This window comes from Nannizzia gypsea, genomic scaffold (assembly GCF_000150975.2).
Source record: "Nannizzia gypsea CBS 118893 supercont1.3 genomic scaffold, whole genome shotgun sequence".
NCBI lineage: Eukaryota > Fungi > Ascomycota > Eurotiomycetes > Onygenales > Arthrodermataceae > Nannizzia > Nannizzia gypsea.
The window spans coordinates 945,550-961,528 of NW_003345199.1; the positions used below are offsets into that span (position 1 = coordinate 945,550).

The 15,979-nt window shown below is 46.8% G+C and overlaps 5 protein-coding genes across 5 annotated transcripts; 3 read left to right on the forward strand and 2 right to left on the reverse strand.

The window, feature by feature from the left end:
- Positions 1–499: 499 nt before the first annotated feature.
- On the forward strand, positions 500–2,976 carry MGYG_03784 (hypothetical protein; the record flags this gene model as incomplete). The annotated part of the gene is made up of 6 exons (XM_003173562.1): positions 500–718; positions 754–1,157; positions 1,229–1,504; positions 1,565–2,029; positions 2,090–2,199; positions 2,261–2,976. 6 exons carry the CDS (start codon positions 500–502, stop codon positions 2,974–2,976), a joined length of 2,190 nt encoding a protein of 729 aa, XP_003173610.1.
- Positions 2,977–4,799: 1,823 nt separating this feature from the next.
- On the forward strand, positions 4,800–5,548 carry MGYG_03785 (hypothetical protein; the record flags this gene model as incomplete). The annotated part of the gene is made up of 3 exons (XM_003173563.1): positions 4,800–4,979; positions 5,063–5,228; positions 5,283–5,548. The coding sequence occupies 3 exons, from the start codon at positions 4,800–4,802 to the stop codon at positions 5,546–5,548; spliced, it is 612 nt and encodes a 203-aa protein (XP_003173611.1).
- A 222-nt stretch (positions 5,549–5,770) lies between these two features.
- Positions 5,771–6,298, reverse strand: MGYG_03786 (hypothetical protein; the record flags this gene model as incomplete). The annotated part of the gene is made up of 2 exons (XM_003173564.1): positions 5,771–6,124; positions 6,191–6,298. The coding sequence occupies 2 exons, from the start codon at positions 6,296–6,298 to the stop codon at positions 5,771–5,773; spliced, it is 462 nt and encodes a 153-aa protein (XP_003173612.1).
- Positions 6,299–7,843: 1,545 nt separating this feature from the next.
- MGYG_03787 (hypothetical protein) lies at positions 7,844–8,843 on the forward strand (the record flags this gene model as incomplete). The annotated part of the gene is made up of 3 exons (XM_003173565.1): positions 7,844–8,179; positions 8,261–8,324; positions 8,392–8,843. 3 exons carry the CDS (start codon positions 7,844–7,846, stop codon positions 8,841–8,843), a joined length of 852 nt encoding a protein of 283 aa, XP_003173613.1.
- A 244-nt stretch (positions 8,844–9,087) lies between these two features.
- MGYG_03788 (DNA-directed RNA polymerase III subunit RPC2) lies at positions 9,088–12,993 on the reverse strand (the record flags this gene model as incomplete). The annotated part of the gene is made up of 5 exons (XM_003173566.1): positions 9,088–11,908; positions 11,976–12,377; positions 12,443–12,666; positions 12,736–12,867; positions 12,940–12,993. 5 exons carry the CDS (start codon positions 12,991–12,993, stop codon positions 9,088–9,090), a joined length of 3,633 nt encoding a protein of 1,210 aa, XP_003173614.1.
- Between the last annotated feature and the right edge of the window lie 2,986 nt (positions 12,994–15,979).

Below are 15,979 nucleotides of genomic sequence, written 5' to 3' on the forward strand. Positions count from 1 at the left end.
ACGATGAGTCTATCTGTAAGTCAATACTAAGTTGAAGTAGCTATACAGGATAGATACTTGTATTACTTGATGGGTAGGCTTGTTGCTGGTCCTCGATCTACCGAAGTAGGGGTAGATGTTGGGCCTGAAGTTGACGTACTGGCCGTGGTAGAACCAGCATCTGGATAATGATGAAGTCACCACTAATACAGGATATATACCAACCTTCTGGCCCAGGATATGTCCATGTTTATATGTACCATGTACATCAAGCACTTACTAACTTCCCTACTATCCCTTATTGGACCATGTCTCATGGGGCTGTGACCTGTAGCTCGACCGGTAGCTAAGAGTTGCAGCTACCGGTTGGGTTGGAAGAAGTGACGCAACCACTTCTTCGCCTACTATAACTTCCACCTCTCGCCTTATTTACATATACCCCTTCCAACCTTTGAAAGCATCATAAACACACGTCCATAGTGAAATACCTATTTCAAGAAATAACTTGCTACCATTGACCATGTTAACGCAACGTCTAACCGCCACGCATCCACACTTCGCAAACCATCTAGACGAGGTAGTCGACGCAGCTACTTCGCAGAACAGACTCTTCCAGCGTCGTACGTCGGTATATCAGAAATACCACCTCCTTGAAAACATCAGGAAGAAATCATGGCGTGGTCCGCCCTCAGAGGCACGTCTACCCATCCCACACTTCCGCATACCGTATACTCTATACGTATACATGTGTATGTATAAGCTAACAAACACCAGACGATATACGGCGGTTTATCCTTCTCTCTCGAGAACGACGATAAACAAATCGGCATCGCCCTCGCCATCCGCGATACAGTCTACTTCCTTGATTTCTGCGAACATCATTTCTCAATCGAACAGCATGAAGCCAGCGCTGTAGGGGAGATAGTTACGCAGTTCATAATCGACCAGCTACGAACCTACGAAAAGGACCATTTGGAGAAGTTCTTCGGAATCGCTCTGCCTTCGCTTCTGGTCGAGAAGTGTTCGAAGCTATGTTCGCGCATGTGGGCGGAGCTAGACATCGTGCCGTTCGTACTTAATCCGCAAGGCCCGCAGAATGTAGAGTGGGTTAATATGCAGCTGTGGCAGAATAAGACGCTAGATGAGAGAGCGGAATCAATTGCTAGGAAGTGCATTACGTGGGTTCCCTTGATTGTATCCGCGTTCTGATGATTGAGTGCTTGATGTGATGCTAACGGCCAATAAATAGCTACTTTGGTCCGAACCAAGCGCCGCTATTGCAGGTTGGGTTCCGAGGGCTGGTTGATGTTGATGCCGGCTCGACGGCGGTGCTTACCTCTTTGTCTGATTATGAGAAGACGGTTGACGAACGGACATGGAGAGCCGTGATGAAGTATGCGGCTGATATGAAAGATCGGAACATCAGGGTTGCGTTTTTCAGCAGCACGCCGCAAGGCGGAGGTGTGGCGTTGATGAGACATGCTCTTGTCAGGTTTTCTCACGTCCTTGGAACGGATATCAAGTGGTTAGTTCTGATGTCTATAACTAATGTGCTAGGTTTTCGTAGGCTAACCTGTGGATATAGGTTCGTGCCACGCCCGCGACCAGGTGTATTCCGCATCACGAAGAATAACCATAACATCATGCAAGGCGTGGCTGATCCAGACCAACGTCTAACCGATCAACATAAACAGGCTCTAACGGATTGGATCCTCGCGAATGCAAATAGGTACTGGTTCGGTAAAGGCGGACCCCTTGAGCCCCCGGAGAAGGGAGGAGCGGATATCATTATCATTGATGACCCGCAGATGCCAGGCTTGATACCCCTGATTAAAAAGGCTACACCCAACAGACCTGTTATATACAGAAGCCATATACAGATCCGAAGTGATCTGATTGACCAGCCTGGTTCGCCGCAGGCGGAGTGCTGGGAATATTTCTGGGATAGTATCCGCCATGCTGATTTATTTATCAGTCATCCCGTTGAGGCGTTTGTGCCTAGTAATGTCCCCAAGGAGTCTGTCGGTTACCTTCCTGCTGCCACTGATTGGTGAGTCTGCTTTCCACAGAGGTTCTAATACTTTCGACAATGCTTGCTAACGTGCTCTAGGTTGGACGGTCTGAATAAACCCATGGATGACTGGGATCTCGGATATTACGGTCGTGTGTTCAATAATAAATGCAGAGAGATAGGCATGACCACCATCGACTATCCAATGGGTAAGCCTCAAATTAAACCGCTAAATACCACTTACTCACTTTCACTAACTGATAACCATAGACGAATATATCGTGCAAGTAGCCCGCTTCGATCCGTCAAAGGGAATCTTCGATGTTCTCAGATCCTACGCCAAATTCCACGATCTCATCAAGGGCGTCCCTGATGTCGCTACGCCTAAACTTCTAATCTGCGGACACGGCTCGGTAGACGACCCAGACGGCGCCCCCGTCTACGACGCCGTAATAGAATACGTATCCAAACAGCTCCCTCACCTAAAATCAAAAATATGCATCATGCACATTCCCCCCTCCGACCAAATCCTTAACGCAGTCCTTTCAAAGGCCAGAATTGCTCTCCAGCTATCCACGCGCGAAGGATTCGAAGTCAAAGTCTCCGAGGCCCTGCATAAAGGCAAACCCGTCATCGCTACCAAAGCAGGCGGTATACCGCTACAAGTCCAGCATGGCAAAAACGGATACCTGGTGGAAGTCAGCGACACCGACGCGGTAGCGAAACACCTCTACGACCTATGGACGGACAGCGATCTGTATGATCGAATGAGCTCGTATGCGCAGGGTAGCGTCAGCGACGAGGTTTCGACTGTCGGCAACATCTTGTCCTGGCTGTATCTAGCCAGTTCGATGTCAAGAGGCGATAAATGTAAGCCGCATGGTAGGTGGGTTAATGATATGGCTAGGGAAGCTGCTGGAGAGCCCTACGTGCCTGGTGAGAATAGGCTGAAGCGCGCGGTGGATGTGAAGCCGTTTGGCCATTGATTCCGGCTCTGGCGTATCTCGGTTTTCTTTCGGGCCGTGATCTTTTTGTTGGATATTATTAATGTTGGCGTATGGCTTTATGAATAATACCTCTCTACTCAACTATAATTTCAATTATATTTCGGACCTATTTGGATGCTTTATTTGGAGGTACTGCATTTTATGAAAAGTTGAGTTGATTGTTCCGTGACATTTATGTAGCTAAAGAAGGGTGAGGCTTAAAACGTGCCTAGAAAATCTTAAATGCTTGTCTGGGCAACTTGCCACTGACAACATCAAGATGCCCATTCTAGCAGAGCTTTGAAAAGGCTACCAAGAAGCAGTTATATAGACCTCCACATTGTTTTATATATTAAACAAGTCTTTTTCGCTATATTTGGTCAATTTACTTGGGGGTAGAAAGCGTGGCTGCACTGGCAATGAGCCCTATGCCATCAACATGAGGTCAATACCAGGGTACCATTATGGTAGGTCGACCTACCCGCATCCCTTCTAGTTTTAAGAAAGGAAGAAAATGTTATAGAGATACCCGAATAGCTCGCCAGATTGACGGATAAGGCTGTTTAATCAACAATTTTTATCCCGGAAGCCCTTCTACATATCCTCCTCCATACCTAAACAGTGCCTTTATCAATAATGAATATACCACTCTAACAGCCCTTAGATCCCGAAAAGAAGAAATACTTTAAAATACTGCCTGGGAATGCATCTCAAAGCGAATCAAAATACACACCTTTCGAGATAAAGAAGCGCGAGGAGCAGTACAAGGTATGTTTCAAGGATTTCTCTCATGATGCTCCAAAATCTCACAGCTAGGGAAAGCAAAAAAGACAGAAAGTCACACATGATGAACGAATACGGCTAGAAAGGGTGAAGCGAGCAAAGATGCTCTATCGTCCTATGCTTGGTGTCCTTGGAGTTGAGCAGGAAGCTGGCCGATGCAGATTACTGAGTAGCCATACACTCAGCCAAAGGGCTATGACATGCGCCAATTTCATGGAGCCTCGTGAGCTAGTCGACCTCAGTCGTAGGGGACAGCAGTACTGTCATGAGTTTGCACGAGACCCGAAAACTGGAATCATCCTTACGGGTATGTGGCTGAAATATCAAGGAATTGAGCGATTACAACTGACGTGAGATATCAAAGCTTTGAAACCTACAAGCACATCCAATTTTGGGTTAGTTGTCACAGGCTGTTTTGCTTCTTAGTTGATATCGTTCTGATGATCGATTTTTTCACCAGTGCGTTTCGACCCATCTCTCCCAAGAGGCCATGGAAATACGACGAGCATCGCGATGACGGCATAATTGAGCTTAACCATCGTGACTGGGTAAGTATCTCTATGACTATTCATAATTTTTCTCAATATATTAACCAATTTGTAGGTTGGTAGTGTCGCCATAAACCCAGATAGATACGCACTGTAAGCATCAGAACCATACCCTCCTTTCATATAACACATGCTAACCACCGTAACAGCGTAGTGTCACAGAATCTTTTGTCCGGGAAAGGCACCGATTTTGCTGTGTGCAAGCTCATTGACCCGGATGAGGTCTATGGGAGGAGCAGCAGAAATGTTTTTCAGAGTAAGACAAAGATATAGTTGCTACTCACGCCCTAACCAGCTAACCATGTGGCATGAATTACAGCCTATTCGGTATTCAGACAGGCGAGAAATGGAAGCTTTTCTTCGGCCGTGGCTTGTACTAGTTCCCATCCATGGTTATTCATGGTCGGTTACGGCAGAGAGCTGATGGCTATACGCTTTACCCATGGAGTACAAACAAAGATGAGCCGTTTTAATGTTTACCCAGCGGATATAATGGCACTGGACTTGAAGAGCAATTCCGAAGTGATCGTCGGTATGCGAAATTCAGTCATAGGGCTAACTGATCAGCGGTGCTTGAGTTCATATAAGCGGTTGTTGGTACATTCTCATGGTGTGAAAAAACTGAAAATGGTGGGTGATTCAAAGGTGTTGGTTGCTGGGTTTGATAATACAGTAAGTTTCATACCCGTTGGATGGACTAAGTAGTTAATTCTTTTTAAAGAAAGCTTCTGGTCTAATGAGAATATGTTATGTAGCTCGATATGTACGACTTACGATACTGTCGGCAAACTTTCCAACCACACTCTAAGCCAAATAAGTGGAATCGCCAACCTTCTATACCCTATCTTAGGTTCGGCGAGATCAATTATAACACACTCAACAACTTTGATGTTGCTTCTGAAATAGGGCTTGTGGCTTGTGGTTTGTCTCCCTTTCTCTAGATTCTTTACTCAAATTCTAATGAGATAACTATAGCAACGGATTTGCCGATGGTACAGCTCTATTCTTTACATACCGGGAAACTGCTTGAATCTTCGGCTAGACAGACAGGGAACCCCCGATGTTCGTCAGACATCCTATCTCGAGATTATTCGAACCCTGTTGACTGCGTGCGCTTCGAAACAGTAGTAGAACCGTACGAGTATGGAAGATTGGCAAAGACAAGTGATAGTCGCAATACTACTAGTGATACCAGCCTGTTGGTTGGCTCTGGTGAGATTATTGAAGAGTGGAGTATGTAGTAGTAAGTATCGCATAGCAATGACCGGGTTATATGTAGCATTTAATAGGGAGTAATCGGGAATTATTTTCTAGGTCACCATGTACTTTTCTTACTCTTAGCCTATCAAGACTCATTAGACTAGCAATTTACAGACAATATTCAACCCTCCACAGAGTTAAAATTCCAAGCCAGTTGCTTATTGTAGGAACTAAGACGAGTGAGAGTGCATGGCGAGTTTAGTTCAGGTGCAAAGGTGGAAGTTTCCAGCGTTTGGATTCGTGCCCTGTCCGTCGTGGGAGATGATGACGCAGAAGAGCCGGGTCTCCTTAGTAGCAATGACACGGAAGGGGCCTGGGTTCATCTTGGGGCGAGAATCATAGTCGTAAAGTTTATGCTGCTCCATAAAGACGGGATACTCGCGGAGAGCTTTGTTTTTGCAACCTTGGGGCATTGGGAGTTTTTGCAGGTTCTGGAAGTCGTGAGGGTAGCCAGATTTGCCGGTCTCGATAGGAGCGTGGCCAAGCTGCCATTTGGCGTTGTCAACACTGATCCTCTGCTGATCGGCGCGGAGAGCCACGTTATGGCACTGGACGATCTGAGGATTGTTGTTAGTTCGGTTGTTTTGTTATATAACTATTAAATAGTAAAGGATGTTTCTTACAGTGTCACGCTTCTCAAGGGGGTTTTCCACAGCGGCAGGTTGTTCAACGGGGTTTGCAACCGCAGCGCTAATCAGGGCGAAGGTGAGGATTGCTTTGAAAGGAACCATGTTGAACGAGAAGTGTTGTTTCGTAGAGATTGAGCTGTGTAAATGACTTTGTTGCTCTCAGTGCCGTTGATGCTGTTGACAATGATAGCATAAATGGCCATTCAGCCAGATTAAAGGGCCCTAACTTATATAGACATTAATCGCCATACATTCGTTGCCAAATCCATGTTTGCTAGGGATTTGTTATTGGACATTCATTCGCCAGCTCATCTTTCCGGCGACTGCTTGAGGACCTGATAAGTGCAGTTTCTGGCGCTGTGCAACCGAGTGTCTCTCCCCCAAGCGGGGTTTGCTAATACCATATTGCCAAATGTCCTGCATTTGGCTCCTTCGGGCCTTCGCAGATATGGCTTCTGTGGTTGGTTGGGTAACTAGTCATCTGAACGAACACAAGATGTAAAAATGGCGTTTCTCGGCGTAGATCCCAGAAAGCTTTGTGGTAGAAGATGCAATCGGTGGCAGCGGACGACAGCCTTGTCGGGGTAGTCGGAGTTGTCAGGCTGATTTTTGGGAGAATAGTAAGGGCCCTGGCTTGTCATGGGGGCGGTCAGGTTCTAAATGTGAACTGATATCAAAATAATTCAACCAGTTGCCTTGCACTTGAAGCATGCTTTCGTAGGGATATCGACAAGGCACGAAGAGTATATAATAAAAGTTGCTAGAGACCTAGATCTCTGTTCAACCTAATATATAGGGTTATAATGAAGAACAAAAACATCCTGATGACCCCATTGGGGAATTTAATCTTGCCATACTCCGTACTGGGGTTTGAAGATGGGAGGTGAAGCGGTTGGAAGTATCAGGATGAACTTCTGCAGACTTTTCGAACATATGGGAATAGGATATTGCATATTAGGGCGCTACTCCACCTCAGTATATCTCAAGTATAGCTAGCCAAGTTATGCTGCTTGCTGTAGCTACACTGGTTGGTGGTCCAAAGTTGGTATCTTCACCTTTGGCGTCTGGCTTGATGGACTTAAACACAGCACCAAAGTAGTTAAAGTCACGGGTGGCTCCCGGAAGCCGCTGCGCCACCGAACTTTAACTGGTTGCTTGTCAAAAGGAAGAAATAGTCATAGATTGGCTGAAATAGTGATTCTTTTACTGTCATTTCCAATCAGAAAAAAGGAGCTTACTTGAAGCTGTGCAAAGCTCCCCTCCCCCTCCATCCCCCCCTTCATCCTCCCCTCCATCATCGCCCCTAAGAAAGACGCTGTCCGTCACTCCCTGCAGCCTTTTGGTTAAGTTAACAAGCTAAGAACGAGCGGCAAAGTTCCACAGCCAATGGCTACGACACGACGCTGGTGCTGTCTCTCCACTCCAGCAAGGCAAGATCCATAGAGACATAGTTACCCTATTATTAACTAGGCAGCTAAGTTACAGCTATTACGAAGAAGAAGAAGAAAAGAAAAGAAGAAGCAAGGCAGAAGATAAGATAAAAGAAACACAGCTTGCGAATACAAGAAAACACCCCTCACCCCTCTACAGAGTAAGTAGCAGTCAACAGAGGCCATTGATTGAATAATAACACCCCTAAACAACGACATGGCGACGCTATCACTCCGTCTTCCGTCTCTAGAGGACGGCGATCCCTGGGTTGTCCACCAGAAGCTTTTCGACGTTCTGAAGACATTCTTGCAGCCTGGTAGCAACGCAGCTCCGTCATCTGCAGCCAAGGACATCGACGACTTGACGCCAGGCAAGCGACAGGCAGACGACGGAAAGCCAAAGGAAGACTATGAGAGCTTTCTCCTAGAGATATGGAACTCGATTATAGAGATTGCTAAACAGATCCCAAGTGACCATGCCTCGCAGGACCGCCTGGTAGAGCTGGTGAAGGCGCTGAGCGAGCTGCCGCCTATAGAGACAGAGATCTGGGGGGTGAGTTCGTTTCATCCATATCCATGGCGGAGTGTAGTTATAGGCAACGAGGATAGATATGCTGATTCCCATGCTTTATAGAGTACCGTCAAAGTATGGGCTGATCTACCGTTACTTGGACCTGCCATGAGGGAGGCTTGGATAGGTAAGAAAGCCCCTGGACAAGTACCTTATGTTTTGTCAGGCCAGACCTTATACTTACACAGTTGCAGAACCAACAAGCCACAACCAGGCTCCTACCACTGAAGATGCCCAGAGATGGATCAACCAGAATGCCTTTGCGGCTCGCCTCTTGAATCTCGAACAGATCTCTTGGTCCAACTTTGCTGTCTGGAGTCTCCGTTCTGCCCTCGAAGAAAAACCAGGTACAGCTGCACAAAGCCACAAGTGCGAAGTTAGTGCTGCAGCACAGTGGATGCTGTATTGTGCTCCGTATTTGCTTGAAGAAGCAAAGGGTGATGCCGTCAGAGAGGCACAGGAAGCAAATGCAGAGCCTCAGCCAAACAGGGGCCAGCCACTCGCAGGAGGTAAACTGTACAAGGGCAAGGCGAGACTCTGCCCTGAACGTTGGCAGTTCTGGAAGCAGCAATTTGAGGGTATTACTCAACCAGATATCCAGAGTGTTGCTTCGTTGGCAAAGCAGAAGATGGATTCTGCCGAGTAAAGAGATACTAGGAAACAGCACTTAGTTAAGAGACATGATGGAATGAATAGAGAACTACTTGATTTCGTCCGCTTGTTTTATCATGTTTATCATCCACTAATATACACTGCAAAACACAGCTGTTATGTTGCATGTCTATTTGTTTTCTTTTCTTTTTCCGTCCCAGTAATCAAACCAATGTAAATGCAAAACCAAACACATTGCCAACTTGAAAAAAAATTCGCTAAGATATAAGAAAAACATGCTACATTCCCCGATCTTCAGGGAACTCATCCTGCAGCCTTAACCGCGCCACGACATTCATGCTGAAAAGCTCCTGCACAAGCAGCTTGGCAGCATAGGGTATCACCATCTTCACTACGCCTGCGGAGGACTTGCATCGTTGACACCAGCCGGAGTAGCCCATAAATCCGCAACTCTCGCATACATCCACTTCATGACGGTCGGAGGATATCATCAACCTCTCAAGCAGAAGCTGGCTTGTACCGTATGCAATCAGACAGTCACGTTCCATCTCTCCCAGACGGAGACCTCCATCACGAGAACGACCCTCCGTGGGCTGACGGGTAAGCGTTGCTCGAGGTCCACGGGCACGTGAGTGCATCTTATCTTGCACCATATGTTTCAGCTTTTGATAGTAGATTGGTCCAGTGAAGACATAGTACGTGAGAGGCTCGCCCGTTATACCAGAGGTCAAGTAGTCCTTTCCACCATAGCTGAATCCATGGTTCACGAGGATAGCAGACATCTCTTCGACGGGACTGCCGCCAAAGGGGGTACCGTAGCCAAACTGGCCAGAGACGATACCGGCTTTACCTGCAACAAGCTCCAACATCTTGCCGACAGTCATTCGAGACGGGAAACCATGGGGGTTCATGATAATGTCAGGAACCAAGCCTGTATCTGTGAAGGGCATGTCTGCCTGCTCTGCAATGATACCAACAACACCTTTCTGTCCGTGGCGAGACGAGAACTTGTCACCAACTTCGGGCCGTCGAGTTTGTCGGGTCTGAACCTTGATCAGCTGGCTCTCTCCCTCGGTAGTGGATATCATCACTTTGTCAATGTAACTATAATCAGGAAGCTTGTAGGTTTGAGGGGTTGGGTTGTATTTCACAGGTAAACCTGCATCGGAGCCAGTGATTCCAGACGAAAGCGCATTATCTGGCGTTTCCTTATTTATATATACTTCTCCGGGGCTGACCTTCTCTCCAACAGCAGCCAAGCCGTCATTGTCGAGAAGGCCATGTTTTCTGATGGATACCCCGTTCTCTCTCGTAGGGCCAACAAGCCTATCCTTTGTCCCGTTTGAGTAACTTTTGAGGTTTGCCGAATACTTTCTGAAGACCTGGCAACGACCAAAACCGCGATCTACGGAACCCTTATTGAGTACGAGAGCGTCCTCAATGTCGTACCCGGAGTAACTCATCACAGCAACCATTGCATTTTGACCGGCTGGGAGCTTGTCGTAGTTTGTCAGTTCAATCGTCCGAGTCTTCACCATTGGCTTCTGTGGGTATACCATGGCATAGAGCAGGGAATCGATACGGAGGAATTGGTTATTAGCAATTGCACCTATGGCCTGTTTACCCATAGCACATTGATAGGTATTTCGAGGGGACTGATTGTGGTGTGGGTAAGGGATAAGTCCGGCAACAGCTCCTAGGACTGTAAATGGCTCTATTTCCAGATGTGTCGTGTTTGCGTCTATCTCTCTCTCGTAGACAGCAATATTTGCATCGTTCTCTTCGTTGACATCGACATATTCCACCAATCCGTGGGAGAGGAAATCGTCGAAATCCATGGTACCGTTACGCAAAGCACTTAAATGCCGAGCTGTAACCCTGGACCGTTTCTTTTCGACAATGATCAACGGGCGACAGATACGGCCGTCGTCAGTGGAAACATGAACACATTTCTGGTTATGGTTGATGAACACGCTGACGAATTCTGAAATCCTGCCCATTCGTCGCAAACGCCGGAAGGCGTTGAGGAAATATTTCGGCCGCCTAGTCAGAGCAATTGGAGATCCGTTCATGAACACAATATAAGCACCCTGGCCGAAGCACTCTCTGCCTCCGACTGTTTGTATATCCTCTGCACCAAGAGTAAATACAAGTTTCTGCACAGGCTCCTCCTCGTCGTTCGTTGTGATGTGTGTCATGAGTGCAAGATTCTTTACAAGTCCACACGCTTCACCTTCTGGGGTATCTGAGGTGCACAGCATGCCAAATTGTGAGGGCTGGAGTGCACGAGGACCGGAGACTTTGCGAGTCTTCTCGAACTGACTGCTTATTCGGGTCATCATACCGAGTGCAGCGATATAACTCAGCCTGCTTAGAACGTGAGTGACACCAGCTCTTTCCATTCGGAAACGTTTCAAGCTCCAATTACCGGTTGCAATTGCGCGGTTCATTCCTTGGGTGATATGGTTGCCATGAATAGCAACGACGGGGTAAGCATCAAATGCCTCGGTTCGTACCGGTTTCTTCAAGACCTTATCTATGTTCATTTTGATATCGAAACAGAATTTTTTGAAAAGATCTTCAAACAGCAACGCCAGGAGCTGACCAGCTAACTCTAGTCGCTTATTGCCAACGTAGTCACGATCATCCACCAAGCTTGGATCAAGTTTTGCCATGAGCACACGCCGAGCCATGTGAGTAACATAGAGAGCCTTCGGCCGAAAATTCATGTCTTGCACTTGAACGTGGGATATGATAACAGAGGATATGGCCTCGATAGCCTCCGCAACATAATTCCGACGAGCAGGTCCAAAACCTGAGGCCTTTCGATTGATCTTGATACGCGCACCTAGATATTCGAGAGCCTGTTGTTGGGTGTATATATTCAGTTTGACTGCTTCTTCGAAGTTTATCGCAAAGTCTTCCTGGTATTCCATATCAACTCCGGCAACTAATAACAACATTTCCTTGTCGGACTGTATTCCCATAGCTTTCAATAGAATAACAATCGGAATATCGTCATTTAGAACGTTGTGCCGAAGGTAAATGCGGCCCTTTTTCATAATTATGTAACTTTTCGACTTTCGCTCATGCGAAGAACTAGATTGCGCACGTTAGTAGAAGCACGTCAAGAAAAATACACATTCCAGCCTCTTTTTAAACATACCTTGTCACCGAAGCTTGCACGATCTCCTTCTTTGGGTCTGTTTCAACAATAACTCTGTTTTTGCTCAGCTGTTCTTGCACCAAAATGACCTTCTCCGTTCCGTTAACGATAAAGTATCCGCCGGGATCAAGAGGGCATTCGTGTAGTGTGTACATTTCCCGTGCCGATTTATTTGACAGTACACACTTGGAGCTCCGGAGCATAACAGGCATACGGCCTATCGCAGTACCATTTCGCTTAACCCGCTGGCGGCCACGGACATATTCGAAGTCAACCAAAATCGGCGCAGCATAGGTCATATCCCGAAGCCGACATTCATTTGGAGTTATTGTAGAGTCAATTTTGATACCTGACTGCTCTTCATCGGTTCGCCGGGGTGCTCCAAGATATATGTCATGAAACCTGTGAGTAAAGAGAGTAAAAATTAGTCTTTGCGCAACTTCCGGCGGTGAGTACCTTCAACCTACTTGATATAGAACTTTGGGTCAATATCACTGCGAATTTCTGCGCTAGACTGTACAATCTTTTTGAGCTGAACCTCGACGAAGTAATTGTAAGAATCAATATGCTGCTTGACGAGTCCCTTGACTTTCAGAAATGCTGGTAATAGGTTCCATTTATCTCTTTCGGTATTGATTGGATCAGTCAGGTGTTTATCGTAATAAAATGGTTCAAGGAGAGCTTCAAAGTCCTAAATCATATCTTCAGTTAGCATCCTCCAAGGCTTCTTACTCAGTAAAATAAGAAACTAGGTGCATACATCCGATCGCCTGCTCTTTTGCGCATTTGGGTTATGACTCTTTTTCTGAGCTTCTGTATCATGTGAATCATTTGCGGATTTTCCAGTAACGTTCCCAGTAGATCGTCTCCCAGCGCCCGGCGAAGATGTAAGCTATATTGGACAGGTTAGCCCTCTGTTTGTGACTTTGCAGATATGAATAATTAAAGAGCTTATCACACATACATTGCCCGCCGCAACCCCGGCATTCGGGCCGACTGTCTTCTTCCGAGGAGCCATCGTTCCGCGATATTAATTCCAAGAGCACATAAAACAAAGAGTAATCAAAACAAGAGCTATAAATTGCGTCAAGCCATCGTGGTGAGGATATGTTGTATCGGTTTGTCGGTGTTATTCCCTATAACTTTTTTTTTTCGATGATGGATGATTGGAGGGGAATTTGGAGCTCCACGCATTTTTGTTTTTCCGGACTTTGCTTGAGCCGCTGGGGCCCGCGCTTCGAGACGTCAGGACATCGGTATAAACGACATCGACGACACCACGCCTATCGCATTTCGCCAAGTTGATACTGCTAGATAGGATATGGTCGATCGCATTGATTAATCACTGTTGGGATGCATTGAGCTCTCCCTTTATTCGCTCCATCATTGGATGAGACTGTTCTCGGCCGTTGCACATTGCTGAGTATACCCCGTACAGACAAGATCTGATATCACTACGGCCTGGGGAGAAGGGTACGAAACGGAACATGATCCAACTCACTACTATATCGGAGGATATTGTGATATCCTTCTGCTAAAGAAAACCAGATATCCTCTGAAAACAGCAGTTAGTATCCGTTCTGTGCTGCAAAGGAACCCAGTGATGCGGACGGCGAGGTGCACAGTCCTATCTACGGTTTATCAGATCTGAAATTACGGAGCACGACGTATAAGTTGCCCAATGTTGCTGATGATAATACCTTTGGACCTTATGCTTAACCTTTTCGACAGCATGGACTTGATTGCAAAAGTCACGGAACTCGGAGGTTGTCCGACCTTTCAACTGAAAAAGCATCCCTTTGCACAACCATAACATAGCGAAATCGCGATCATCAGAGTTATATTGTTACCATTGTATGTCAAGTCACGGAGAGATTTTATCTTCTCACAATGCACTCGCTTAGATACAAGTACGGGAAGTGTTTATCGTGAACTGTTTGATAGACGCAACATCTATAGTAAAGAATGAAAACCAACCTTAATACGATGTGAGTTTCTTCAGCCCACAAAGTCGAACTGCTAAGCGAAGATGTCAAAATTCTGGCAATGGACGGCAAGGGATCGTAGCATCTGATACCATTGTTAGGTATCATTGCTTTCCGTTCGTTGCGGCCTCACCGACTCGATACCTAACCAGTGAGGTGGTGTATACCTAAAGTGCCTCGTACCCTTGACTTGATGAGGATGAGGGCGGCGATGATGGTTTGCGGTTATCAAAATCAACGCTGTGAAGTGGGGAGCTTGACAGCGAGTTTCATTCAGGTTGTACAGCAGCCTGCACTATCCCCGGTCAAAGTGCCGGGGACCAACTCATTGCCGCAGATAATCTAAGTATCCGCGCATACTCCGTAAGCGATGCGTAGATATGCACTTGAGTATAGAGCACTCTCAAAATAACAGCCTGCATGTGGTTAGTGGAAGTCAGAAAAAAAGCATGCATCTAGCAGTGGCATAGGCGATAAAATGCTGTGGCAGGGGGACAACCCGATTTCAATATCCTACCAGCCATGGGTAGATCCAGTCTCTCTTTGGATGTTTAGGATGAAGCTTGATGCACTGACAACAAGTTACACCGTACACCGACCAACGATCCCGCGGAAGGATGGGACCCTTCGAAAAGTGACCTGCCAATCGCCGCATATATCGATGACAGGGCTCGTTGGGGTGGACTTGGCACTAAAACCTGGGGAAAGCAACCTAGTTGGATCGGGAGAGAACCTTGAGAGGCATCAGCATATACTCCTGGCGAATGTAGATGTGTGCTAAAGATGAATAGCCCTAACTATATGATTGGGCTCCTATTGTCCCTAAAATATCTGTTGTGAGTTACGGGAACGAAGGGCGGGGACAACCTTCTACGGAGAGGTACATGGCATGATGTACCACGCGAAGTACATTTATCCTGCTCAAACGGCTGGCCTATGATGGTGCATCGTGGCAAGCTTGCATGCTTCGAAACCTAGCGGCCGCTTCCATGCTTGTGCTGGCAATTCCACCGCTCATTCGAAGTCGGGATACTGGCTGGGCTGATTGCCATTTTCGATATGACTGCCGGGTTTAGAGACACACTTTACAAAAATAGCCCAAAGCCCATAATCTGAAGAATTCCCAGGCAGCAAGGTAATGAGACACGGGCCCCCGTCCCGGAATCAAGACAGCTGTCATGGGTGCCTGGAGCCAACAACCCCATTCAAAGAAAAGGACGAAAAAAAAAGCAACGCCCTCGAACAAATCCATATTTTGGCCGTGCAACTTTCCTTTCTTCTCTCTGAGAGCGGACAAGGTACGGAAAAGAAAGAAGGAGTGGAAGAGGGAAAAGAGGGAAAGAAGGATAGGGTAAGGCTTTCTCCGCATTTGCAGCCTCCTGACTATGTTCTCCGTATCCGCGACCGTAATACTTGATAACTGACGAAGAACGAGAATTCTTCTGCTGACGATGTGGGGAGTATGACGAGAAATCGGATTGAAACTTCGTCTGTGTGTTTTTTTGGGGGATGCTTGTTTCTTTTTCTTCAGAGGTTCAAAGGCGGTGGTGATCAGAGTTCCCCGTCTGCATTTATTGGACTTGAGAGTTCGATCAGCGTTCATGACCGTCTTTCCGAGTCTTGCTCATGGCAAAGCGAGAAGGCAAGGAGATAAGCAGAGAGTACGGAGTACATTTGCTCTGGTTGCCTCTCCTGGTTCTGATAAGGGCGAAATATATAACCAACAGGCCCTACGGCTGCACGCTGCGCACGACGCACAGGTTCTGGGCCTTGTGTTAGTGAGTGACTGAGAAGTTTGAGACTCCGGGCCCGTTTGATTGGGCCATATATCAGGTGCTGGAGGTTCTCCACCCACGTCGTCGTGCATACATCGAGAGATATGCACCTAAGAAATGGCACCATGTACCTTGCAATCTGATGCGTCGTCGAGATGCACAAAACACTAATCTCGTTAGCCGACAGCAACTTTACTCTGAACGCCTCTCTCCGTCCGTTATCTGCTGATGTCAGTTAGTTACA